We start from the raw sequence: 25,768 nt of genomic DNA on the forward strand, positions 1-25,768 counted from the left end.
ATGGTTTGTACTAATCTGATTGCTTCGTCTATTTGAAACTTGATAATCGGTCCAGTTGACATATCTTGTATGTTTTACCCCATCTATTCAGGAAAAAGATTTAGAGCATCGACATGCACTTACACCAACATGAATAGACGGTTGGATTACATTAAATACACTTTTTGTTTGTTAACAAAAAATATTGAATATAAATATCAAGCGTTGAGATTATTTTATAAGTATTGAGTCACTTGCATCGTCGGTGCATAGGATGATAGAAGAATTTTCAATATATTCCTATTACTTATTTTAGAAAATTACACACAAGTAATCTTTTGAAATTTTAATTAGTCATAAGGCCACTTAATTTTTCTTATACACATAAGGCCACTTGTATTCACAAATTATTTCATTATTGACAATTTTACCCTCCACTTAAGAAACCAAATTCTATTAACCTTCGATCTCTCTCTACCCGATCACAGTCTCTCTCTCCTCGACCACAGATATTCACGTCTTTGGTCTCCGCTTCCGATTCCGGCGACCACCGGCATGGTGCTTTCTCTCCTCGATCACAGATCACGTCTTGGTCGCCACCTCCAATTTCATAGACCACCGACACGGTGCTTTCTCTCTCACACTCTCTCCTCGATCACAGATCTTCACGGCGCCGGCATGATGGTTCACTGAGAAAATGGTGAATGCGATGCTCCGATCTGGTGCGCTCCGAAAAGCCCTGCGCGGTGGTTCTCGGTCCTCTGTTCCGCCCAAGCAGCCCTTCTTCTCCACCGCCGGCCACAACCATGCTTGTAATTTCCAATCTCTCTCTCTCTCTCTCTCTCCCTTTCTCTATAGTCACAGCTTCACGCGCACATATACATGCTCATTTGAATTTGATATTGGGCGATGTTATTTGTATTTTGGAATTTTGTGAATCTCAGTTAAATTTTTGTCTGGAGCTATGATGCATATTAGGGTCTTCTCTCCAATTTGTTTGATACGCATAGAGTGAGAATGTTGGATAATTATAATTAAATTTAGGGATCCTATCGACACATTGATTGGAAGTCTAGACTATGATAGAATTGAAAACTCTTTTCTCTGTTTACTGCATTATTTGAATTGGTTCTGTTCTACTGTAATCATTAGGATAGAGATGCTTTTGATAGTTACTATCTTATTTGCTAATTGTGATGAATGATTTTCTTGTCAGATGACTACTGCAATTGCCATCGAGGATGTGAGAAGGGAAGTCAAGATATTGAAAGCTTTGACCGGGCATAGCAATCTAGTACAATTTTATGATGCATTCGAAGACCATGATAATGTCTAAGTAGTTATGGAGTATTTCAGTCAGAAAAAGCCTCAAGCCTATTGCAAACCACCGGTTGTTGTTAAGCCGAACTGGAATCCCAGAGGCAAGCCTTGTTCAAGCAAAGTCAGATCAAGTTTTGGGAGAAAATGTGTTTATTTTGTTTTTAAATTAGCAAATTGTGTTGAATTTGTAGATAAGGAGCAGATGAGGATAGTGAAGGAGGCATTGCACTTGTCTACGGTTCCCTCTAGTGTTACGTGCCGCGAAGTGGAGCAGAAGAGGGTTCTGGAGTTCTGCAAGTCATGCATAGAGCAAGAGAAGGCTCATGGATACAGTTTTTGTATTACAATTTGGTAATTCCTATGGATTTTACGGCTTACTCTAGTGAATGATGCTCATGGATACAAGTTATGTTGATGGATTATGATATGTGCAATACATGCAAGGTTGAGCATTGCAAGCCTTCGACACTGTAAATTTATAGTTGTTTTAATGTTTCATAGTAGTTTTTGTGTTGGTTGGTAATAGCTTTTTCAGTCAGTGATAGTAGCTTTGTTAGTCTCTGGTAGTAGTTTTTTCAATCTTGCGAATAGATTTTGTTTTGCATGGTACTAGTTTTTGGTGTTGCTGTGAGTAGCTTTTAGTGATGGTTAAATTAGCTTTTGGTGTTGGTGAGAGTAGCTTTTTTGATATTGGTGATAGTGTTTTTTGTTGCTGGTGACAGTAGTTTTTGTTTCTGGTGACAGTAGTTTTTGTTGCTGGTGAGAGTAACTTTTGTTTCTGATGTGGGTGACAGTAGTTTTTTTTGTTGGTGAGAGTAGCTTTTAGTGTTGCTGAGAGTAGTTTTTGTTGCTGGTGATAGTAACTTTTGTTGTTGATGACAGTAGTTTTTGTGACCTCGTCGGAGAACTCATCAGAGTAGCTTTTGTTGCTGGTGACGGTAATATTTGTTGTTGGTGGGAGTAGCTTTTAGTGTTAGTGACAGTAGCTTTTGTTACCACACATAAGATCGCTGGAAATTTCATCAGAGTAGCTTTTGTTGCTAGTGACAGTAGCTTTTGTGACCTCGCTGGAGGTTGACGAAAATCTCTATGCTTATTATATTGAACCAGACAACCACGTATTAATGTAACGTAGCAGTCATCCATAATCCCTTTTTATTTTTTATTCTAGACAACAATTTTTCCCCACCCCATCTCATCTCATTCCATTCCTGATGTCAGTAAGATTTGAACCCATGACTTCCACGGTGTTGGTTAGACTAACTAACCAACATGTCACAACTTATCGACATGTCACATCCATAATCCTTGTTGTGACACCAGAATTTATAAGTCTTACCAGCTAAATGATGCAAAAGCCTAATTCTCTGACAGCTCAAATAATTAAGACTCATAGTCATATATTAATTTGTCATTTTTTCCATAAAAAAAACAAACATTTATCTTCGTTTACTACAATACAAGAATTATTATTGGTAGGGTACAGTCAGTCGAGGGTCTCTGGTTCTGGTAAAGCCAATCATATTCGTCCCAATTCCTTTCCCTCTGGGAGGTGCGCGCTCAGAGACGAAAACCATTTCTAGTCCTCCTTTGTGGCTTTGTCCAAAACTAGCTACAAACAAGCAAGCAGACAACTTTGACTCTACTAAATCTTGGGTTTAAATCTCTTATCAATGATGCATATTCCTATGGATAAAGTCAAACGAAAATTAAGATCTCTTCATAACTGTTTATATAATAAAGTTTTGAAAATCCTAAAAGAATTGGAAGCTCATTAAGTCGAAGCATATTTCACTACTTCTACCTATTACCTCTGCACAAGAATGTCAATGCTCTGCTGGCTGAGGAAAACAGGCACTTGGGGAAGCTCCATGCGGTGGAGGGTTGTGGGATTTAAGCAAGAGAGCCGAAAGAAAGAAGCAACGTACCTAGCTAGATTAAGCATATATGCTGATTATATTTGCAATGCCGTTGTTTAAATTAATTGCTTTTCTTTTCGAAGTCTTCATCAATTTGCCTGCAGGATCCACTGATCCAGCACACAGATAAGGATTACTGAAGTAGCCCTCACTTTTGACTTGTTCAATAATTAAGTTATGCGGCTAACTGTGACCTTTTTACTTCCCTAGCTTTCGTGCTTCATGAGTTCATGTCACTTTCTTCCTAATATTACATTACACAATCCAAATCTAAATGAGTTTCAGAGTACGTGGTAAGTGATGTGACAAAACATGCAAGTAATTGTTATAGATAAATAGATGTAAGTGAGGTTGGTCATTGACCCTCAAGCTCAACCATCTCATTTTGGTAAATTACTGTTAAGTGTAGTGTTTTAAAGTTGCAACACTATTGTACTTCTAACCATTGATTGCTGAGATTATATCCATGATTTGAAACTTCGGATGAATCGTCTTTGTGTTGTTATTATGCCCAAGTCGATCTTTCCTTTTGTCAAGCATTGGTTAGATAATTAAATAAAAGCATACCCCATATGTTAGAATACGTACATATCACTTCCCCAAATAACACCCCAAAGTAGAAGGTGCTTGGAGCTCTGCTTATCTTTATTTCAGAACTATATATAAGTTAATGGAGTAATGAGGATAGATTCTGGCTATTAAAATAACAACTATGTATTGTATGTTTGAATGCACTACCGACTTATATATGCAGCAAACCATGTTAATTAGTCTTTGGTCTTTGGATATCCAGTAAACCAAAGCTTCCGTCACTATATACATCACCCCAATTCGCATATTCTTTGACTTATCGGACATATGCCATACCTATAAATTCAGAACTTCTTCAAATCCAATTTCTCAATCTCAGATCTCACCGAAAACCCAAAATCATGGACCTCAAGCTCTCCACCCTCCTCTGCTTTTCTCTGTTCTTCTCCACTATCCTAACCCCAACTCTCTCTGAGCTCTGCAACCCTCAAGACAAAAAGGTTCTCTTCGAAATCAAGACAGCCTTTAACAACCCCTACATCTTGTCCTCATGGAAATCCGACGCCGACTGCTGTACCGACTGGTACAACGTTGAGTGTGATCCTAATACCAACCGCATCAACTCCCTCACCATCTTCACCGACGACCGCCTCACTGGCCAAATCCCCGCCCAAGTAGGAGACTTGCCCTACCTCGAAACCCTCGAGCTCCGCAAGCTCCCCAATCTCACCGGTCCCATCCAGCCATCCATCGCCAAGCTCAAGCACCTCAAGATGCTCAGGCTCAGCTGGAACGGCCTCTCAGGCTCAGTCCCTGACTTCCTCAGCCAGCTCAAGAACCTCACCTTCCTCGAACTCAACTTCAACAACTTCACAGGCTCCATCCCCAGCTCGCTTTCTCAGCTACCGAACTTATTAGCCCTTCATCTAGACCGCAACCAGCTCACAGGTATATATCAAATAAAAATTTCCCCAAATATTAATCTTATACAGTATTTCCTCATTTAGTTACAGCTTAAACTCTCTATCTGTCAGAAAATAAGTGGTTAAATTAGGGTCTAGTGGTGCCGTGGCCGGGACTAATAAGGTAATGGTGTTAGACTGTTAGTAACGGAATGTTGACATCGTAAAACAGAAAATGGTAAGTACGTACAAATGTTGATATTTAATAATGTGACTGCAGGTCATATTCCTAGCTCATTCGGACGATTCGTTGGCACCGTTCCAGATCTATTCCTCTCCCACAACCAGCTCACGGGCAAAATCCCAACCTCATTTGCTAACATGAACTTTAATCAAATAGACTTGTCACGCAACAAGCTTGAAGGCGATGCGTCAGTTATATTCGGGTTGAACAAGACGACCCAGATTGTGGATTTATCGAGGAACATGCTGGACTTCGATCTGTCCAAGGTGGTGTTTTCGACAAGCTTGAGTTCGGTGGACTTGAACCATAACAGGATCACAGGGAGTATTCCGGAGCAGTTGACACAATTGGATAATTTGCAGTTGTTCAATGTGAGCTACAACAGGTTGTGTGGTCAGATTCCGGTAGGTGGGAAGTTGCAGAGCTTGGACACCTCGTCGTATTTCCATAACCGATGCCTTTGTGGTGCCCCACTCCCAAGTTGCTAGTATTGGACGCCGGAATGGAAGATTTAAGTAGGCTGGCAATTTGAATAGTTGGTATTTTATGTAAAGGTGTTGCATAAAACGACGCTTCATTGCTTAAAGCAAATAAGCAACTCCCGTTAAGCTACAGCTTTGTGTAGCTTGGTCCAAAGGAATTAATAATAGGGATTCCCTTAATAATATTTGTCTATGAATCTTTCCGGTCGCAACATTTCGTTAAGGCCCCGTTTGGATGGCAGGAAATCATGATATGCAATGGGAATTAATTTCATTTTCCATTCAGATGTGCTGTTTGGTTGTAATTAAAGATTGGAAAGGAAATAAAAAATAAGATTTGACTGGAAATTGACTTCCTCATAAAGCCTGAATAGAATTACCTAGTCATGGGTGGTATTCTATTTCCATTTCCCACTGTCAAAGGCAAAATTACATTAATTATCCCTATAAAAATTTATATTCCCCACCAATATTCCTTATAAATTGATGTACTTTAATTAGTAAAAGGGCGTTATTGAAAATTATAATTCCATATTTCATTCTTATGACTTATCAAACACTACAATAGAAATGAAAAATTAATTCCAAAATTTAATTTCTAGTAATATTCCAAACACTCACATGGAAATACCAAATCATATTCCATTCCATATCCGTCTGGAAAGGAAAATAAATCCTTTTCCAATTTTGACATTCCAGCTAACCAAACGGGACCTTAAGAGAATGACACGATGGTTGGCTATTCTAGAGAGCATATATACAACTCTAATAAGTAATAACTACGTACATAAGAGCATGATCTTCTCAAGTGTAATGAAAAAAGAAGTACAAAGTTATTTAAAAGAAATAAAAACTGAGCACGTAAATGCTTTAATTATTTCATTGTAATGGCTTCTTGCCTATATTGAGATTGTTCAATTCTATTTTCAATAAGATAATTCTATTCATAAAATGAGCATTTCGACCTCCATATTTTTTGAAGTGGTAGTTGACCTTGTCAATTTATATTGGTCAGTCTAAGAGAAGAATGTTTTACACTTTGCCAACTAGACTGGAAAACAATTATATTATAATAGGTATTACTTTTTTACAGATCTTATTCAAAGCGAGGTCTCGCTCTGAAATTAAAGTGCGCTTTTAGATTTTAGGGTCACTTTTCGGTCGCATATCCATATCTCGACCGTTCAGTTTTTAGGTACTAATGTATAGATCATCTCTACAAAATTTCAGCCAAATTGATGATCTTTAAAGTATCTAACTCGCTTAAACCAATGGACAAACTGAATTTGTCCAACCTGAACCGTACTAGCTTTAAGGCAGTTATCAATGCCTTAACGATCATCAATTTGGCTGAAATTTTGTAGAGATGATCTATACATTAGTACCTAAAAACAGAACGGTCGAAATGTGGATATGAGACCGAAAAGTGACCCTAAACTCTAACCTCGCACTTTAATTTCAGAGCGAGGCCTCGCTCAGGATAAATATTATACTTCTTTATATATATTCACTTTTATACATATTACAAACCTGAGGTCTTCCAAAATTGGAGGGCTAGTGCAGTGGCACCGACGACACTACTCCAGGGCCGCTCTTGCATATATGCTACATCGCCATGCAGAATCATAATTCATTGTAATAATAATCCATAGCGCATAGTGACAAGTTGCTTTACATGAAATGATCCATCTCTTCGATCTTCACTCCATCACTCCTCTTTTTTGTCATCTCTGTATGTGTTGCCTTCTAAAGAAAAATGAGTGTACGACGCTGTTTTAACCTCTTTGCCATACCGCCCCACACGCATATTCGATCTCCTTCGCATAGCACAATCCGATCTGGTGCCTCTTCACTGGAATCGTCAAGGAAATAGGCGAAATCAAGCAGCTCGGCTCCTCTGACCATGACGGCTTTGACATCAAAATTGGTGCCACCACGGTCCTCGACAGCTTCCACCTCAGCGACAGCATTGCCACCAACGGCACCTGCTTACCATGACGGAATTCGACACGTCTGATTTCACTATCGCTTTGACATCGGAGACGCTCGAAAAACCTCGCTGGTGGAGCTTGAATCAAGTTCACTAGTGAATTTGGAGCGGGCGGTGCTGCCGGCGAGCCGAATGGGCGGGCATTTCTTGCAAGTAGTGGCGGAGCTAGGATATCTAATAAGGTAGGGCAAACTTCATAAATCTTCTCTAACGACAATTCGAAGACATATTGAGCACAACCAAAAATGCTAATTAACTTGGGAACCCTCATAATATATGTTTTCACCTCATGGGAACCCTTATAATGAAGACCACTAAAATGAGGACTTTCTGATCAACGGTTTGGGAGAAAAAAATTTCGATTACATTACGGCAAATCAATCGTTAGATGTTTATGCATGCATGAGTAGATCACTTCTGAAAATTTTCTTCCAAATTGTTAATCGTTGAGGTACCGAACTATATCAAATCAATGAAAGAACCAAATCTATCAAACATGAACCGTTCATGTTCATAACTGATAAATCACGATTATGAATGCCTTAACGATTTTTAATTTGGTTGAAAAATTGCATAAATGATCTACACATGAATATCTAAATATCTAACAGTTGATTTGCTGAAATGTGATCGAAAAATGGGTCTTACAAATAAGTCATCAACTAGTCCTCATTAGAAACTCTACCTATAATTTTCTTTTCTTATGTTCCATGATACAAATCTGTGAAATCCAAAAAAAAAAAAAAAAAACCCTAAGGTCGTGGCCACTGAAACCAACAAGAACGACGTCCATCGTTCGTTTCATCTTTCTCTCCAATTTCTTTGCCATGTCAACCATTGATGATGTTACCTCATCCTTTGCTGCCTCTCTTGCACTTGTTGGCAATTATGTTATCGATATCTCAAGAAGATCTAGAGGTGCCCAGTGTTGTGCAATACAATCTTACCTGCTTGCACGTCCTTTAGTCAAGCAGTAGGCACTGCTAAATGATCTGCGTCATTTTTTCCTGCGGGTTTGGGTTCTTGACAAGGGCTTCAAGATTTAGGAAAGAGCACCAAACAGATTCATCGTCCTTGCATTTGACCTGCGCAGGGATCGAAATAAGGTTTTGAAGGGTGGACCATGAGGATTCAATCAAGCTCCGGTGGTTCTATAAGAACATGACGGCTTCACACCTATTCATGAGATCGATCTGACCCCACTATTTTTCTGGGTTTGTATTAGCAACATCCCACCCTTGTTTGAAGAGCCTGAAATGATCAAAGATATAGCGTCAGACCGTCAGTGGCGGGTAAGTTTATTATTGAATTGGATGACAAACTTTTTGAGAATTTGGGCAAAGTTAGGGTTAGGGTTTCACATGAAATTTCAAAACTTTTTTTTTCCTCAAAAAATCCCCAAAAGTTGGCTCCTAGGGTTGAAGCTGAAATTTCTTACTTCTTTGAGAATCTTTTTTAGCAAATGTGATCATTGCAATCTGATTTACCATGAGGGTGACCATTGCTGCTCGGCAGCCATGCTGCACCAAGTTTAGTACGTGGACATGTTGAACAGCGAGTGGAAATTGCATGCCCTCCCCTAGGGTTTGTTACTAACATATTTGTGGATGGAGCTTTAACATTTCAGGGTATGCAATCTTCTGTAGTACCATCTATTGCAGGCCTTTGTTTCAGGCAAAAATAGCAGTAAAGGCCACAAACCTATTGTACTGCGTGAAGAAGTCCTAAACCTCAAGGATGGCAACGAAACAGCTGACCAATCTTTGGCTTTGGCACTGATTGAAGCACCGGCAAGTGCAGAAGCACCGGTGGCTGCAGTTCTTGCTCTAGATACTGACATGGTGCTTGGGAAAGCAAAACTTGTTAAGCCAGAGATGGGCGCCAATGAAAAAGAAGCTTTTGAGGAGCAAGCCAGTGTGACAGAACCAATTGCAAAAAAAGAAAACAGAGGTGATAAGCACAGTACTCCTCCCTCTCCTGCCAAATCCCCACAAAAGCTTAAAATACTGTTGCCTGAGCTTTTCAAGCCACTCCTTGCTGATGCACCTACAAAGAAGCTAAAGAAGCCGGAATTCATAAGCAAATTCTCTGCCAGGTCATTGGGCATGATTGAAGCTCTTGAAAATGTCTTAGTGCCAAAAGAAGTATTGCAACAAAGCTCTGAACCAAAAAAGAAGAGGGGCAGACCACTGGGATTCAAAACTAAAAATCTCCCAAAATCGAAGAAGATTGCTGAAGAACAAGAACTTTGTTTAGCTTTTCTTTCTAAACTTCCTAGCCCAAGTGTTAAGGGGAAGGAGAAAATTTAAGTTTAGTTTTTACTTTCTGAACTTAGCCTATTTACTATATTTTGTTTTCATAGTTCTTAGGCTCGCTTTAAAATAAGTGAGCAATTATTATCTAATGGGTGGTGCTAGCATACCACTTCCTAAACTTCCCCTAGAGTTGGTAATGGAATGTATGTATCCGTGCCATTCTGACTTGCGATGAATGAAATTGATTACTTTGATTCAAAAAAAGAAACTCTTCCTATTAGAGGTGGCAAACGGACCGCTAAGCACGGGCTCGGCAGGCTTAAAAGCGGCCCGGCACGGCCCAAGCCCGTTAGTGGCCCGGTACGACCTGAGCACGTTAGGATAACGGGTCGGGTTGGGCCTAGGAATATTAGCCCATTGGCTCGGTCCGAGCACGACATATTGTGGGCCGGCCCGTTACAAATACAAAATTTCATTTTGTTTTAAAAATATTAAAAAACTACAACGATGAGATTTGAATATTAGACTTTTTTATTTAAAATCTTATGACAATTCCACCAATGCTATTTCTTTTATGTTATCAAAATAGTGAAATAAAACATTATATCCTTGTTTTGACATAAAGTATTTTTTCTAAATATTAAATATATGTTTATTAATAAAGACTAATCTCATAATAATACAACTATAGAATGAAGGAAAGAATAATATGATACTAAATCTTCATTATATTAATAAAGATTAATCTCACAATAATATGCTAAAAGCAATATATTTTGAGTTATTTTTTTCTTTCTTGATTTTTTTCTTGTAGTGGAATATAAAAAATTATTAGAAAACTAATCTTAAAAAGCTAAGATTGAGAAAAACATTGTAGAACTTAATTTATTTGAATTTTCTAAATAGTTAAATAAAATTATTTTTTATTTATTCAAATTAAGATTTTAAATCGTGCTTTATAGTGGGTAGGCACGAGCACGGCCCGACACGATATGGGCTCGGGCCATGGGCCGGACCGGGCTTAATGTTTAAGTAAATTGGCCGACACGAGTCCGGCATGATAATAAATGGGCAGGCCCAAGCACGACACGAAACACGACTAGGCCCGCTTAAAATAGGTCGGGTCGGTCCGGGCCGGCCCGTTTGCCACCTCTACTTCCTATATATAATGTTTATTATATATATAAATGTAAGGCAAGTACAATGTGTTCATATGTTTGTTTTGTGTCAACATATCTTCTCCATAAGAATCACACACCAAAATCATTTGCTTATAAACGCATCAATCTATATGAACAAAACAAATTTACTCTTCTTCAATTATCAAGGCAATTAAATAAACAAATTTATGGGCAAATCTACATTTGGACGTCATATACATACATATGCTAAAAGAAGTAGAAAACCCAAGCTAAGGCACTTCTTTCCTCGCCTATGTGTGGCTCCGCCGGTGTTTATAGGGACACATGGACGTCTCCAAAAAATATGTGTCACATGATACTTAACTGAAAAAATAGATTTAATTAAAAAATAGATAGAATATGTTTTTAAAAATGAGTGGATAGAATATTTAACGGTGGCAACAATAATATTTCTCCTTTATCAAATTTTAGGATACTGCATTGTCCAAACTGAAAATGCAGAGTAATGTCCTATGGTACAAACTAGGGTAGGACAATGTACTTTTATCATGTTTTTATCCAAAACTAATTAGTTGTGTTGCAGTTAATTAACATTTCCTTTGTTTAGGTACCTGACCTCGTTCTATCCTTTAGAACAATGGTTAAATGGAACCCTGAAACTAATGTCAACATAAAACCATCTTCAGTTGGTAAAGATGTAGATTCTGAGAATTTGTAACATATATTACGTATTTGGAAGGCGGCCTACCACTGCAACATCTTTCGCCGCCTTCAGCTGTCAGAAGCTTCCGTCGAGATATGCGACACCAAATTCATAATCTTTGACTTATCCTTGAGATGCAGTGCATTACTTACAAATAATCCAAAGTGAATCCCCACTTCTCACCCAAAACCCAAAATCATGGACCTCAAGCTCTCCACCCTCCTCTGCTTCACTCTATTATTGTGCACCATTCTTATCCCAACTCTCTCCGAACTCTGCAACCCACAGGACAAGAAAGTCCTCCTTGAAATCAAGACAGCCTTCAACAATCCCTACACCTTAACTTCATGGAACCCCGATGTCGACTGCTGTACTACCTGGTACAACGTCGAATGTGATCCCATCACCAACCGCATCAACTCCCTCACCATCTTATCCTACGATCGCATCTCCGGCCAAATCCCTCCCCAAGTTGGTGATTTGCCATACCTCGAAACCCTCGTGATTCGCAAGCAACCAAATATAACCGGTCCTATCCAACCCTCCATTGCCAAGCTCAAACATCTCAAGACGCTTAGACTTGGCTGGAACAACCTCTCAGGCTCAGTCCCGGACTTCATCAGCCAACTCAAGAACCTGACCTTCCTTGAACTCTACTACAACAACCTCACTGGCTCTATCCCCAGCTCACTTTCTCAGCTACCAAATTTGGCTTCTCTTCGTCTAGACCGTAACAAGCTCACAGGTAAGAAAATGAAACTTCACTTGTGTATTCTCATTTAACAACATTTCTTCGGTTAATGTCTATATTTAATGCCTTGTTCGATCACAGGTCATATTCCGAGCTCATTCGGACAATTCGTTGGTGTCATTCCAGATCTCTACCTCTCCCACAACCAGCTCACAGGCAAGATACCAACCTCATTGGGCAAAATGGACTTCAATCGCATAGACTTGTCACGTAACCTGCTCGAAGGTGATGCATCCTTCCTATTCGGGTTGAACAAGACAACCGAGATTGTAGATTTGTCCAGGAACATGCTGGAATTTGATCTGTCAAAGGCGGGGTTCACAAACAGCCTGATTTTACTAGATCTGAATCACAACAGGCTTACAGGGAGTATTCCGGAGGAGTTGACTGAAGTTAAGTTGCAGTTCTTCAATGTGAGCTATAACAGGTTGTGTGGTCAGATTCCGGTGGGTGGGAACTTGCAGAAATTCGACAACACGTCGTATTTCCATAACCGGTGCCTCTGCGGTACTCCACTCCCAAGCTGCAAGTAATGCCCCGCTGCATGAAATATCTGGCAGCTGTGTTCAATAATAAAGGTGCTTAATGCAAATAAGCAACCCTCGGCTTTGGCTGATAATTTTCCTTCTTTAAAATGGTCATGAAATTTAACAAACGCATGTTGAATATAAGACAGCACAAAGCTTTATTTAATTTCAATCACAACCTTCTGAAGTGCTTGTGTTGACTTGTACGAAAAGAAAAAGGGTTTCAGGTTGACACTTCGTGAAGTAAAGAAATATGGATCTAAAAACTGCACTTCTTTTTTCGATACAGAAAAACAAACAGAAAAACATGTATTATTCTTCAACTAGTTAAATTAAATTAAATACCAAATATAATAATAAAAATGAATAAACGAGGCCAATCTGAGTACTTGGATGTTAATTGCTTTCAAATGTACATTATAAATTTACAATGATCCAATATCTCTACATACCAGCATCATTGTAAACTTGCAGATTAGAGTACAACAAGAAATACATCTTATGAGAGAACATCAATAGATGATTCATAAAATACCCCCTCTTTTCCATTTGGAGGTGTTCCAGACATCAACTATATCCATTTTTACAAGTATGGTCAGAATTAGTAGTGTGTAGATTTACCATTTCAGACCAAGTACAGGGTCTTCTTCACATGTGATGCCAATGTCACAAAGGAGACTCCTTCCATTCTAATCTGTCAAGTCCATCAACAATGGCCCTGCGGAACTCGCCATTGTGGAGAAGGAAAGATGAGACATGTCCACCAGTGACCCATCTTACTTCTGAACCGGGCCAAGCTTTTTGAAGCTCTAGCACAGAGTGTTTTGGGATGTACCCATCATCCTGAAAAATGAATACAATTAAAGGAAACAAGCTTTAACGCTAAGTTTTGCATTGTACGCACATGAAAGAACAATAAATAATATAGTGATGATATGCATTTGTCCAGAAAGGATGGCTTCCACACGGAATCAGGAGGAATCCAGTTTAGACACAAAAAAATGATCTCTCAATAGAATGGTAGTTCAAACCTCATAGGCCACAAAACAAAAAACAAAAGCGCGCGCACACACATAGAGATTTATGATTAAGCAACTGTTACATTTTCACAAAGGCACATTATCACCAGCTACACAAACAGCTTGTTTAACATGTCAGTTTGTCTACAATATCAGTGTATGAAAAGGTTTTGAAACAGCATGAACTAGAAGCCTCTTAAGTGAGCACTGCAGAGCCTTTACAATTTCAAGTGAAACATTTTGCATTTTCACAAGGATACATGGGACAACAAAAGGAAAGAGGAGGAAGATGCTTACTCATTTTTTTTCCGTACATAACGACAATTTCTTCTTATTTACTTACTGATAAGAATATACTTCAGTTTCTTTATATTTATTTAATATATACTAACATGTTCCTGCTAGGAGCAGCATGTATAATCTACTTATCACCAAATGAGAGAAAAAATTCTATGAAGAAGGCGAAATTGTCCACAGAACCATGAATATGGGTTGATAGGAAATGGAGGAAACTGCTCCTCATATTATTTCTGCAACACACATAAGTTGATATTGAAATCCAATACTTACAGTAGCAGAGACAAATATCACAGCATTGGGATTTTTTGGAATTGGAAAGCGTGTCACATCTGTGAGAGACAAAACACTGCGCATTCGTTCTCTGACCTCCTCAAGAGTCATTACTGCAAGATCCTTTCTCAGTGCCTCCCATGCAGTAGCATGCTGTAATATTCCCTCACAGAATGCCACAGTAGCAGAGTGTGGAGATAGAAAAGGAAGAGTTGCAACAGGTGTAGGGTGCAGTGATCCAACCATTGCAGCATGTACTCCTCCTGGATTTCATAGAAGTACCATATGGGGTCAAAATAATATTTTATCAAATTTAGGGTGAGGATTCCACTTCCAGGGTAAAACCATTAAATCATTTAATTTCTTTCACAACTCTAAATTAATCTGTCATTTTTATCATAAGTACAGCTAAAAAAAACTAATTCAAATTTTGAAAAAAAAAAAGTAAATTAATAATAATATAGTGGCAAAGGATCTAGTTGAGTCTTACCCATACTAAGTCCACAAACACCCATCTTCCCAAACCCTTCCTCAGAGTCTAACCAATGCAAGAGACTGCGGGCTTCTTCAATTGTTGCCTTTCCTAATAAAAGCAAGTCACTAACACACAATAGCTTTGCACCACGCTGCATCATAGGACGTCTTTGTCCATAGAAAGGGCTGCAATAACATATCTACCTCAATCAAAGGCCGCATATAGTAACCATGTAAAACCCTGATTTCAGTTACAACGGTTCTGACAATGCTGAATTGAGTCATACCTCTCAAGCACCATAGTTGCAATGTTTTCCTTCAATAATGGTCCCCCAAGTCGTAACCTTCGTTCAAATGAATGGTCCCCAGTCCCTGTAGAATCGAGATCACATGTTCAAATCCAAAAGGTAAAGTAATTGATTTAGTTAAATGTTACTGCAAAACAATTCCACAGGAAGTTGCAATTTATGACTATCAATATATCACATCAAGCGTTTGAAATAGTATTTGTTACTACAGCATCTCTTGTAAGTTAATCACAAAGTGGCTACCTCAAAGAACAACAATTTATTAAAAAAAGTCGGAAATCAATCACACTAGAAAAGGCCATAGATAGTGCATGAATAATCAAAAGTTATAAAGTCAGCTCAATTATAAAACAAAGTTAGTATTCTACAACACATTGTTTCACCAACAAGTTGATACCTTGTTCCTGAACAAGAACCAAATTCAATCCCAACAGATGAAGGAAGAAATTAAGAATATTGCAAAACCATGACGAGCCATAGCACAAAGAGCGAATCTACTCTTCGTAGAATCAACCATAGGACATCTTCTTTTCTCAGTATATTTGCTTCGGGCTGAGCCCCTACTAGTAAAAGTTGTTCCCGATAGGGGACGAAACCTGTAAGATCCTGTGTGCAGCTTAGTAGTGTTTAAAGTGACCAATCTTTCAAGGAAAAGAACAGCTTAAAATATGGATTCCTAAAACTGGTGAACAATTTATACTATAAATTGACCCTTCAAAACATATACACATGTAGGCAACAAAGTCTCATTTCAATTTTGCAGCATTCAATTTCTAATAGTAGAATTTAAGTCCCAATCGAAATAGGTCATCAATAAGCCAAGCTCAGAATTCATATTCCTATAGACAAGGAATCAAACCAATCTATATAAAGCCCATCTCTCTTTAGTTAAAGATCATGATTTGCTATACTACATTGTGCAATCAGCAAAAGACTAATCCAAATTACCAATCATAATCAATTCCTAAAGCCGAAAACCATATTAATATTCGGATACCTGCAAGATGAACCACACAAGCCATTTTCTGAGGGGGAACCGATTTCGGAACAAGAAAAGCAACTCTCGCGTTGTGACTCTCAGGAGGCAATGCACTAAGAAGCTGCTCATCACAAGGAGTTCTGAACACCCCTTCTCGAAGACAAGCGTTCTTGCTATCCCAAACAGTCTTCCAAGTGGGCCGGACCAAAATGGGCGGCCAATTCTGCCCTGCAGCCTCTGGAAATAGCTGGTTAATCATCCTCTCCAGCAATTCAAGCTGTTTACCACCCCACCCTCTTGAAAAAAACTGAGGGCTTATCTTGGTTCTGTGCATGAATGCACCATACACATGGTCCAATACATAATGGAGCATTCCCAGCTTCGCTGCCATGTTTTTGAGACAAAACCCACAAACCCAAAAAACAAAGCTTGCAAGAATAATGAATCGATTCGAACAAAACCCAGATGGTATTCGATATCGTAGGAACAGATAAAGAAAACCCGTAATCCAAAGTATACAATAAAAATCGAAATTGTGAAAAATTGCTCAATGTATTGCGGAGAAAAGAATTTGAATGGTTTGAAAAAGATGGGTACTAGGGATATGGAGGCATGGTGGATAGCGAAGAGATCAAGGGTGAAGTTGGTGAGAGAGGAGGAGGAGACGAGGGTCGTGAGAAAGTCGAGGGGAGATCCAAAATATGATGAAACCGAAAGAAGGGGAGAGACTGATAGCAGCAAAAACCAAACATAATAAACTGTGGGCTTCAGAATAACAACTTCACAACGACACGCTGGATTGGGTCCACGAGCCACCTCAGGCTTTATCCACTTTTCATTATATTTTTATGCTGTTTTTTTTTTTTTTTTGATCGGGTTAGTTGTTAGTAACTCACACACCCATGCAGTGGTATCCCAGTGCCAGGACACCTGCACCGACATTGCGGCGAAAGCCTGACAAAGCCAGACTAATCCACTGCACCGCAGACGCACGAACCCAAAGGGTCCCTCAAATCTGCTGGCCACGGGATGAAGCTGGGATTCGAACGCTAGACCTGGGGGTTCCAGACTAGGTCATTCGACCAACACACCACACCACGTGGTTTATTTTTATGCTGTTTAATTGCTGTTTTTTTTTTTCTCAAAAAAAAAAAATTGTTGTTTCTGTTTTTTTCTTTTTTAAGAAAAAAATTAATGGGCTAAATACAAATTACTACCCTATGGTTTAGGTCCAAAATCAATTCAGTCCCTGAACTTCTAATTTCATCAAAAACACCCCTGCACTTTCAATTTTGATCTAATAGGTCCAATTTGTTAGTTTTCCGACAATTGAGTTATTTAACTTGTTAACGTGGCTCATATATGGCCTATGTTTTATGATGTGGTGTCGAGGTGGTCTGCATAGTCAATTTAGGAGTGAGTCCTACTATTAAAAATAAATAGTTTTTCAACAAATAATCCAACTATAACTTGAACCCATAATATAATATTAACGAATTGGACCTATTAGATCAAAATTGAAAGTGCAGGGGTGTTTTTGATGAAATTAGAAGTCCAGGGACTGAATTGATTTTGGACCTAAATCACAGGGTACTAACTAGTATTTAGCCCAAAATTAATTAATCCAAGAGATTACGATCACATTGGGGATGACTTCGTAAAATCCATACTACTCCAACTAGAGGAGTATGTCTATACCCCTAATATAGAACCAACAGTTACAGATACCCTGAGCTGATAGAGGCTCAACTCAAACAACATGAACCGCCATTTCTTCTCGGCTATAGACAATCAATTTATCCATGGAGTTCCAATACATCCTTACTTAAGAAGAGACTAACTCCCTCCAACACCATATACCAAAACCAATAGTATACGTGCATGGGCATCTTCTCATTATATTGACAATAAGAAAACATCGAAATTAAAGCAACTAGTCCCTGGAGGTGACATCATAAATTCATAATAATGACACAACCATGAAACCAAGACAACCAAATTGAGCTAAAGCTCGGCTCATCTATCTTACAAACACAAGCCGAATAAGCTAAAAATGAGTCGAATACGAATCAAACTTGAGCTGTATAGAGCCTATTTACTGCCCTAGAAGTATGTCACACATGTTTAGTTACGCAACACAAACTTCTCACTTTACACACACACGCGCGTTCTCTTCTAAGGTTAATAAAGTAAGGTTAATGTCAATTTGATAATCACAAAATGGATTTTAACAATTGGAACCTTTGATTCTTTTTTTTCTTTTTTTTTGAAAAAGAGTTTGGAACCCAGCCTAGCTGGGAGGCTCAGCCCCAAGCCCGGTTTCATTTATTATATTAATATTAAAATTTTACAACGGGGGGGACGTAAAACCTGAACCCCGTGCTACAGAGAAACAACTACAATAATTCTCGTAGAGAACATCCTGAATAATAACAGGCGTCCCATCTAACCAAACATCATCAAGTGCACCCCAACTAGCAAGGTGAGCTAACCTATCAGCTACACCATTTGCTTCACGGTAAACGTGTCGAATTCTAACTGACTGAAAAGCACGAAGATAATCCTTACAATCATCTAAAACTTGACTTACCTCAGAGAAACTTTTCTCTTTGCTATTAAGAGCAGCAATCAGAATGGCAGAGTCGCTTTCAACATCTATGTCAGACCACTCTTAGTGAATCCCAAGGAGAAGACCAGCTCTACATGCCTCCGCTTCCATATTAAGAACCGAGTGTGCATGTACAAAAGGTCGAGCTAACGCAGCAATACCCATGCCCATATCATTCCTGACCACCACTCCAATACCTCCATAACCATTTTCCACCCTAAAAGCACCATCCACATTAATTTTCAGTATGCCTGGAGGTGGGTTCTGCCATTTCACAGGGGGCCTCTTTTTCTTCCTAACAGCTTTGGGATGATATACTAGAAAGTCTTCCAACATTTTCACGGTCCACTGAATCATGTTCATTGGTCAACAGCTCACACCGTGCCAAAGCATGTTATTACGTTCGACCCAAATAGCCCACAGCCCCATGAAAAAATAATCTTGCTGGTCCTCATCAAATACATCCATCATATCCAAAAGCCACCCCTTCAATGACTGGGCAGGGTGCTCATTTGGTTTCAACTGCAATGGCCCAAATAACCAAAAGCATTGTAATGTAAGACAAGATTTGAAAACATGCACACCTGATTCCATGCAATCCATGCAGAAAAGACAACGTGAATCCTCCAATTCCACTCTACGTTGGGCAAGAGCAGCTCTAGTGGGTAGTGCATCTTTGAGTAGGTGCCAAATAAAAAACTTAACCTTCGGTGGGATTCTCGATCTCCAAATCCTATTCCAGTACACACTACTCACCCCGCCACTATCACCTGACGAAGTTGTGACCCTGTTCCCCAAACCAACCACGTTATTGTAGACATGGTATCCACTTCGCACCGTGTACAGACCTTTATTAGAAAAATGCCATACAAGGCGGTCCTGAGCACCACGGACGCTTAAAGGAATGCATGCTATCTTCTCTACCTCCCCTAACGTAAAAATTTCCTGCATGAAATCCACCGCCCACTCTCCAGTATCCGTATCAATTAAATCAGCCACTGTAAGCTCTTCCAAACCTTCCATGATCGGTGAGTATGGTCTAAATGACTGTGGCAAAGGCACCCATGGGTCATCCCAAACCGAAATGTTAACTCCATCACCCACTTGGAACCTCAAACCCTTCTTTAACACCTCCCTCCCTAATAAAATGCTACGCCAAGTGTAGGATTCACCTCCTTTAATTTCAGCCTCCATGAACGAACACCGTGGGAAATACTTAGCTTTGAGGAGCTTTGCAATCATGGAATTCGGTTGTTGGAGCAAACGCCAGCCCTGTTTGGCAAGTAATGCAAGATTAAAGTGATGCATATTTCGAAACCCTAAACCCCCCTCACTTTTAGGGCAACACAATCTATCCCAAGCAACCCAATGAATTTTTCTGGCATCTCCATCATCTCCCCACCAAAACCGAGCCATCAACCTATGCATTTCATCACATAAATATTTAGGAACTTCAAAACAGCTTATCACATAGGAAGGAATCGCCTGGACTACTGCCTTAATTAAAATTTCTTTGCCAGCAATGCTTAAAGTTTTCTCACGCCAACCTTGAACCCGGTTGCAAATCTTTTCATTCAAAAAACCAAAGGCCTCCGACTTTGAGTAGTTAAGCTCCGTAGGTAGCCCGAGGTACATGTCATGTTTATCCACTCTCTCTACTCCAAGGATCGCCGCAATCCCATCTTGCATTAGTGGGTGAACATTTTTGCTAAAAGAAATACAACTTTTCTGATAGTTCACCTGTTGCCCAGATGCTTTTTGATAATTCACCAGCAAGGTCTTCACCGCCTCACAATCCCCCCTCCCTGCCTTGAAAAAAAATAAAAGAGTTGTCTGCAAAAAACAAATGACTGATACTTGGGGCACCCCTACATATTCGAACCCCTTGCAACACTCCTGTCTGTTCCGCATGCAAAATACACCTGGATAACACCTCCGCACATAACAAAAAAAGGTAGGGTGAAATCGAGTCCCCTTAAAGGAATAACTCGGCCTCTAGGCTCCCCATTGATAATAAATGAGTAAGACACAGTGCTTACACAACTCATAATCCACTTTACCCACACCGGACTAAAACCCATCTTCCTCATAATTGCCTCCAAGAACATCCATTCGACTCTATCATATGCCTTACTCATGTCTAGCTTCAAAGCACAATAGCCCACTTTACCACTTCTTCGACGCTTCAAACAATGAGAGATCTCAAAAGCCATCAAGAGTTATCAGAAATTAACCTACCCGGGACAAATGCACTCTGGAATGGAGAGATCAACGAGTCGAGCAGGAACTTTAGGCGGTTTCCCAAGACTTTCGAACCCACCTTGTAAACTACGTTACACAAACTAATAGGACGAAGTTGATGCATGTACTGTGGAACCTCAACCTTGGGAATCAAAGCCACATACGTCCAGTTGACAGCTTTCAGGTGCTCCTCTAACACAAAGAACTCCCTCACAGCCCCTACTAAATCGTCCCCGACCAGCTCCCAAAAAGTCTGGAAAAAACTGTTTGGCTCCAATTTTGTTGCAGCTGGTCAACAGTCTCTTTTCTGCGCGGGCGTGCCAGCACCGTTCGGGTGCGGTCGTCGGGGGTGTCCCTTGACCTGACTTCTATCAAGCGATTGTAGACGAGGAGAGCACCAACCTCGTCGCGAGATTCTTTGTGCCTTGTGGTAAGGACTTTGTTGTAGTTTCTTCTTGTTCACACAATCGATACTCAATATTGTAGATTGAGCAGAGCGACATCACCGAGAAGTGTTGAGATCTTGCTAAAGCGTGACTTTAGCTTGGCTGGGTTGCTAGGGCGTTACCCTTGCTTGGCTGGTTCTGTAACCGTTGTGGTCGCGGCACTACCGTCTGCTCCCGAGGAGACTAGGACCGAAGCACGTTGACAGAGGGTTTGGTGGCACTGAAAGTCGGCTTCCGAGAAGACTAGGACTAGGAGTGTGATCACCGATAAGAGAAAGAGAAGGAGAGGAGTTGCTCTTAGAGAGGTTTGCTCTAGAGAGAACTTAGATCATCTTAGAGATGTTTTGATGTATGAATTGGTGTTTTGATACTTGTTGTAGCCTCTATATATAGGCTTCCAAGCAACACTATTTGGCCTTAAACAACTCATAATGGGTTAGGTTTTAGCACTAAATATTAATGGAATGTTAGGTTTGAATACTTAAACAACTTAATGGAATTTGTTAGGTTTAAGTCAGTTTCTGCTCCCTTATCCTTCCATTTTTATCTCCACTAAGAACTCAGATTCAACCTTCGATTTCTTCATATGAAATGATCCACCATGAATGTAGATTATTTTGGTAAAATATCAGAATTTATTTCCATGTGGTTGGGCCGGAAATGCTGCTGGACCTCTTACAGGTCCAGTTTTCCAGTTTTGCTTCTGCAGAAAATTGGATTGATTGTTTGAAGGCCTTCCACTCAAAAATAGCTCTGGCACTCTTCATAAGAAATGATCCTTGGGCTGTCTAGAATGGATCTGCAGAGTTTCAGCTCATTTCAAGTTCATTTGGTCAGGCGGACGCTCCTTCTGTTTAGCTCGGTTTCTCCTAGCCGAAGTAGGAAAATGTGCTAAAGTTGACTTTTCATTTCCATGCTTCCATCATTTCCTTTTCTTGCAGCTCGCATAATCTTCCATAGTAGGCTTTATTTAGCCTCTAAATATATATTTCGAACTTGTCGACAATATATAGTTTGAGCCACTGACATTGGCTCAATTTCTCCAAGACGTGCCTTGTCAGGCCAAAATGCTCATTTTGGGTCCAAACAAAAACAAAGGGAGAAACCGTCTGGCCCTAGCGACTTAGATGGATGCATACCCTTGAGAGCTGTATAGACCTCTTCCTTCTCAATCTGCCTCGTTAACATGCTGTTATCATTCTCTGAAATACACCCCATCACCCCATCAAGAAGGTTCCAGAATGTTCCTGCTGGCTGGGACGAAGAGAATAGCTCTTGAAAATAATGCAACACAATTCTTTCCAACTCGACGTCCTCCGTACACCACACACCTGAACTGTCGAACAACCCATGAACTGTATTCTTTTTCCTTCTATTCTTCACCCGTTGATGGAAGAACTTTGTGTTCAAATCCCCGTCCTTCAACCAAAAAATCTTTGCACGCTGCCGCCAAAACACAAGCTCTTGATGCAGAAGGTCGTTCAGTTTTGATTGAAGAGTAACTCTGTCAACATTCATAGGGGCTGAAAGTGAATTGTCATAAAAAGCTGAAAGTTGACTTCTTGTTTTCTCAATCTCCTTCTGTAAACACCCAAAACTCTCCTTACTCCAGTTTTCCAGAGCAACACGGGTCTTCTTTATTCTATTCCACAAAGTGAGGAACGGCCCTGACCCCGTCCCACTTTCCCAGCTCGTAGTAACCACCTCTCTACACCTATCGTCAAGTAGCCAACTCTCTTCAAATTTAAATCTCTTTTTCCTTCTTTTCTTCCGTCGCTTCTTTTGCACCCGAACTTCCAGTAAAATAGGAATATTGTAATACCCCGAAAATTCAATTTAATTTCCGATGAAATTTTGGAAATGATTTCGTGGTCGTGGGCACGAGTATGAAGCTTGGAGGAGTGTGGAATTAGTTCGAACGATTTTATTTTCGAAAACGAACGTTATTTAGGGGGTCTCAAAAAGTGACTTTTTATACGTACAGAATTTGGGAAAATTTCCTTCATGAAAGTTGTAGAGCGCGTCGATACGAGTTCGTGGACATATGGAACGCTAGAATCGGAGTTCGTATGAAAAAGTTATGGGCTTCGGAAAAACCTTCCAATTTGGTATAAAGCTTCCATTTTTGGAAATTTCCAAAAAAAAGAAAATCAGTTTCCAATTTTGGAAACCGGAGTTTTCTCCCTCTCTCGGCCGGAAATCGCCTCCAAACATCTCCGGGCGATTTCTCCCTCCTCAGGCGAGCTTTTGACGTGAAACAAAGCCCAGATCAGTTCGCCTCCTCCCCAAGAGTGGACTGGTGGTCTCCCTTCCTCCCCAAACGGCGGCTACGCGGCGGAGGACCTCGAAACCGATTTAAGCCCGATTTTGAGTCAACGCCGATATCTTGAGTTTCCGGCCACCTTTCTTTGTGATTCTTGGCTTCATGAACTCGTCTTGAAGTTCTGAACCAGTCTCCAGAAGGAATCGAAGCGAGTGGTGGACGTTTTCACGCTGATCGGAGCTCTCGCCGGATTCTGGAAAAATTCCGGCCACCGTGACTGAGTTTGGTAATTTTCGACCTCTTCTTGATGTTTTCTGATAGCAAGCCTTTAGAGTTTTTTGTTAAGCATGATAAGATGAAGAGGAGCAGCCCGTCCCCGACACCATTGGCGGTGGTCGGCGGCGGCTGTGCCACTAACTCCGGCAGATCTTTCCGGCCACCTTCGGGGGTCAAAAATATAGTTTATGTGCATTTTTAGATTCTATATTTCAATACGATCATTTCGATATATTATACGCAATTTTCGGATATCGTATGATTTAGTTATGAATTTTTACGTTTCGATCGATTTCGAATCGTTTGATTTATGATCTGTGAAGATCTGACCGTCCGATGGACTTGTAGTTTTGTTATGATGATCGTATGACTGTCCCAGTGACTTTTTATGGTCACGGGCGAAGATCCGACTGTTGGATCTTCGTATAATTGTGAAATAGTGATTTGAAAGGCGATTCGTGAGAATCTGACCGTCGGATTATAGTATAATTTTGTGGAGATGTTTGTAAGGACGATTCAGGAAGATCCGACCGTTGGATCTTCGTGATAATTTTGGAGGATGATCCTAAAGGCGATCCGTGAGGATCCGATCGTTGGATCATCATTTAATTTCAATCCGACCGTTGGATCGTCGTATAAGTATGCTTGTGAGTTGTTGGCTAAGTTAAGATCTTGTTGGATTAGGTGATCGACGGATTGATTTGGCGGACGATTTGTAAAATTGTCTTTTGGGCTGTTAAGAAGACGCAGTGGGAATATCGAGGTGAGTAAACCTCACGTGGTTCATATTACGAACCGAATAAATTTAATTACTTTATTTTGTCGTAATTGTGTGAAAATGTTTATGAAATAAATATTTGTTTTAAAACATATGGACTTGATCAACTACGGTCCATAGGTAAGTAAAATGATTTATTTACAAAATGAATTTCACGATTTTTATGCTTGAACTATAGTTGGTATTAGTGATTATCCCTGAGCGGATAATTACGTATATATATATTTACGTGGTTATATATGGAATGGTGTGACATTGATGTGTGTGTGGAATTGCGATAACTTGGTTATGATATGATATTGTCTTTGAAATTGCCATGATTATTTGTGACAATGCTGACCGATGAATGTTTGTGATAATCGTGTTGACCTTCTGAGTTGAATAGAGGGTAGAGAATGTAGTGCTCTGAGGACAGTGGATAAGTCCGAAGACCGCCGGTTAAATAATAACCGAGATGTAGTGCTCTGAGGACAGGGGAAAAGTCCGAAGACCGCCGGTTAAATAATAACCGAGATGTAGTGCTCTGAGGACAGTGGATAAGTCCGAAGACCGCCGGTTAAATAATAACCGAGATGTAGTGCTCTGAGGACAGGGGAAAAGTCCGAAGACCGCCGGTTAAATAATAACCGAGATGTAGTGCTCTGAGGACAGTGGATAAGTCCGAAGACCGCCGGTTAAATAATAACCGAGATGTAGTGCTCTGAGGACAGGGGGAAAGTCCGAAGACCGCCGGTTAATTAATAACCGAGATGGATATCGTTTACTTAAACCTTGGCCGAGGTGACAGGTAACGATGTAGTTAGAACTCTAACGTGTTATGGGATGGGACCAAAGTGATGATATTTGAATGAGGGAAACGTGAGGATGTATTAATTCCTTGTTGTTCACGTGTGTTGGTTTGATGTTCCCTTTGTGGATGTTGAGATTGTTAGTTGTTACTTGAGTTGAAAGTATTGTAAATTAATAAATCAACAGTTCTTTCTTGTTTACTCATACGAGCTGTCAAAAGCTTACCGGGTTTTGTATTGTTGCAATCCAGGTACACTATTCAAATTGTGTAG

The 25,768-nt window shown here is 40.0% G+C and overlaps 3 protein-coding genes and 1 long non-coding RNA gene across 4 annotated transcripts; 3 read left to right on the plus strand and 1 right to left on the minus strand.

Moving 5' to 3' along the window:
* Window positions 1-399: 399 nt before the first annotated feature.
* LOC133721569 (uncharacterized) lies at window positions 400-1,822 on the plus strand. Its single transcript, XR_009852232.1, has 2 exons — window positions 400-791; window positions 1,196-1,822. It is a non-coding gene; the product is annotated as an uncharacterized LOC133721569 (long non-coding RNA).
* Window positions 1,823-4,103: 2,281 nt separating this feature from the next.
* On the plus strand, window positions 4,104-5,574 carry LOC133721157 (polygalacturonase inhibitor-like). The gene is made up of 2 exons (XM_062147689.1): window positions 4,104-4,697; window positions 4,932-5,574. The coding sequence occupies exons 1-2, from the start codon at window positions 4,151-4,153 to the stop codon at window positions 5,381-5,383; spliced, it is 999 nt and encodes a 332-aa protein (XP_062003673.1). The 5' UTR covers window positions 4,104-4,150; the 3' UTR covers window positions 5,384-5,574.
* A 5,666-nt stretch (window positions 5,575-11,240) lies between these two features.
* On the plus strand, window positions 11,241-12,917 carry LOC133721923 (polygalacturonase inhibitor-like). The gene is made up of 2 exons (XM_062148699.1): window positions 11,241-12,212; window positions 12,300-12,917. Exons 1-2 carry the CDS (start codon window positions 11,666-11,668, stop codon window positions 12,749-12,751), a joined length of 999 nt encoding a protein of 332 aa, XP_062004683.1. The 5' UTR covers window positions 11,241-11,665; the 3' UTR covers window positions 12,752-12,917.
* A 195-nt stretch (window positions 12,918-13,112) lies between these two features.
* Window positions 13,113-16,820, minus strand: LOC133721922 (uncharacterized). Its single transcript, XM_062148698.1, has 5 exons — window positions 16,114-16,820; window positions 15,096-15,180; window positions 14,825-14,994; window positions 14,335-14,597; window positions 13,113-13,588 (listed from the first exon to the last, which is right to left on the minus strand). Exons 1-5 carry the CDS (start codon window positions 16,484-16,486, stop codon window positions 13,412-13,414), a joined length of 1,068 nt encoding a protein of 355 aa, XP_062004682.1. The 5' UTR covers window positions 16,487-16,820; the 3' UTR covers window positions 13,113-13,411.
* Window positions 16,821-25,768: the final 8,948 nt, after the last annotated feature.

The sequence above is a fragment of the Rosa rugosa genome, chromosome 7 (genome assembly GCF_958449725.1).
Source record: "Rosa rugosa chromosome 7, drRosRugo1.1, whole genome shotgun sequence".
In the NCBI taxonomy this organism is placed as follows: domain Eukaryota; kingdom Viridiplantae; phylum Streptophyta; class Magnoliopsida; order Rosales; family Rosaceae; genus Rosa; species Rosa rugosa.

Excerpts from the sequence above, each read along its gene's own strand:
- LOC133721157 (XM_062147689.1), top strand. The coding sequence starts at position 4,151 with ATGGACCTCAAGCTCTCCACCCTCCTCTGCTTTTCTCTGTTCTTCTCC. Across the intron at positions 4,698-4,931 it reads AGACCGCAACCAGCTCACAG|GTCATATTCCTAGCTCATTC; the intron begins GTATATATCAAA and ends ATGTGACTGCAG.
- LOC133721923 (XM_062148699.1), top strand. The coding sequence starts at position 11,666 with ATGGACCTCAAGCTCTCCACCCTCCTCTGCTTCACTCTATTATTGTGC. Across the intron at positions 12,213-12,299 it reads AGACCGTAACAAGCTCACAG|GTCATATTCCGAGCTCATTC; the intron begins GTAAGAAAATGA and ends GTTCGATCACAG.
- LOC133721922 (XM_062148698.1), bottom strand. The coding sequence starts at position 16,486 with ATGGCAGCGAAGCTGGGAATGCTCCATTATGTATTGGACCATGTGTAT. Across the intron at positions 15,181-16,113 it reads TTGTGTGGTTCATCTTGCAG|GGACTGGGGACCATTCATTT; the intron begins GTATCCGAATAT and ends TCGATTCTACAG. Across the intron at positions 14,995-15,095 it reads GCAACTATGGTGCTTGAGAG|CCCTTTCTATGGACAAAGAC; the intron begins GTATGACTCAAT and ends ATGTTATTGCAG.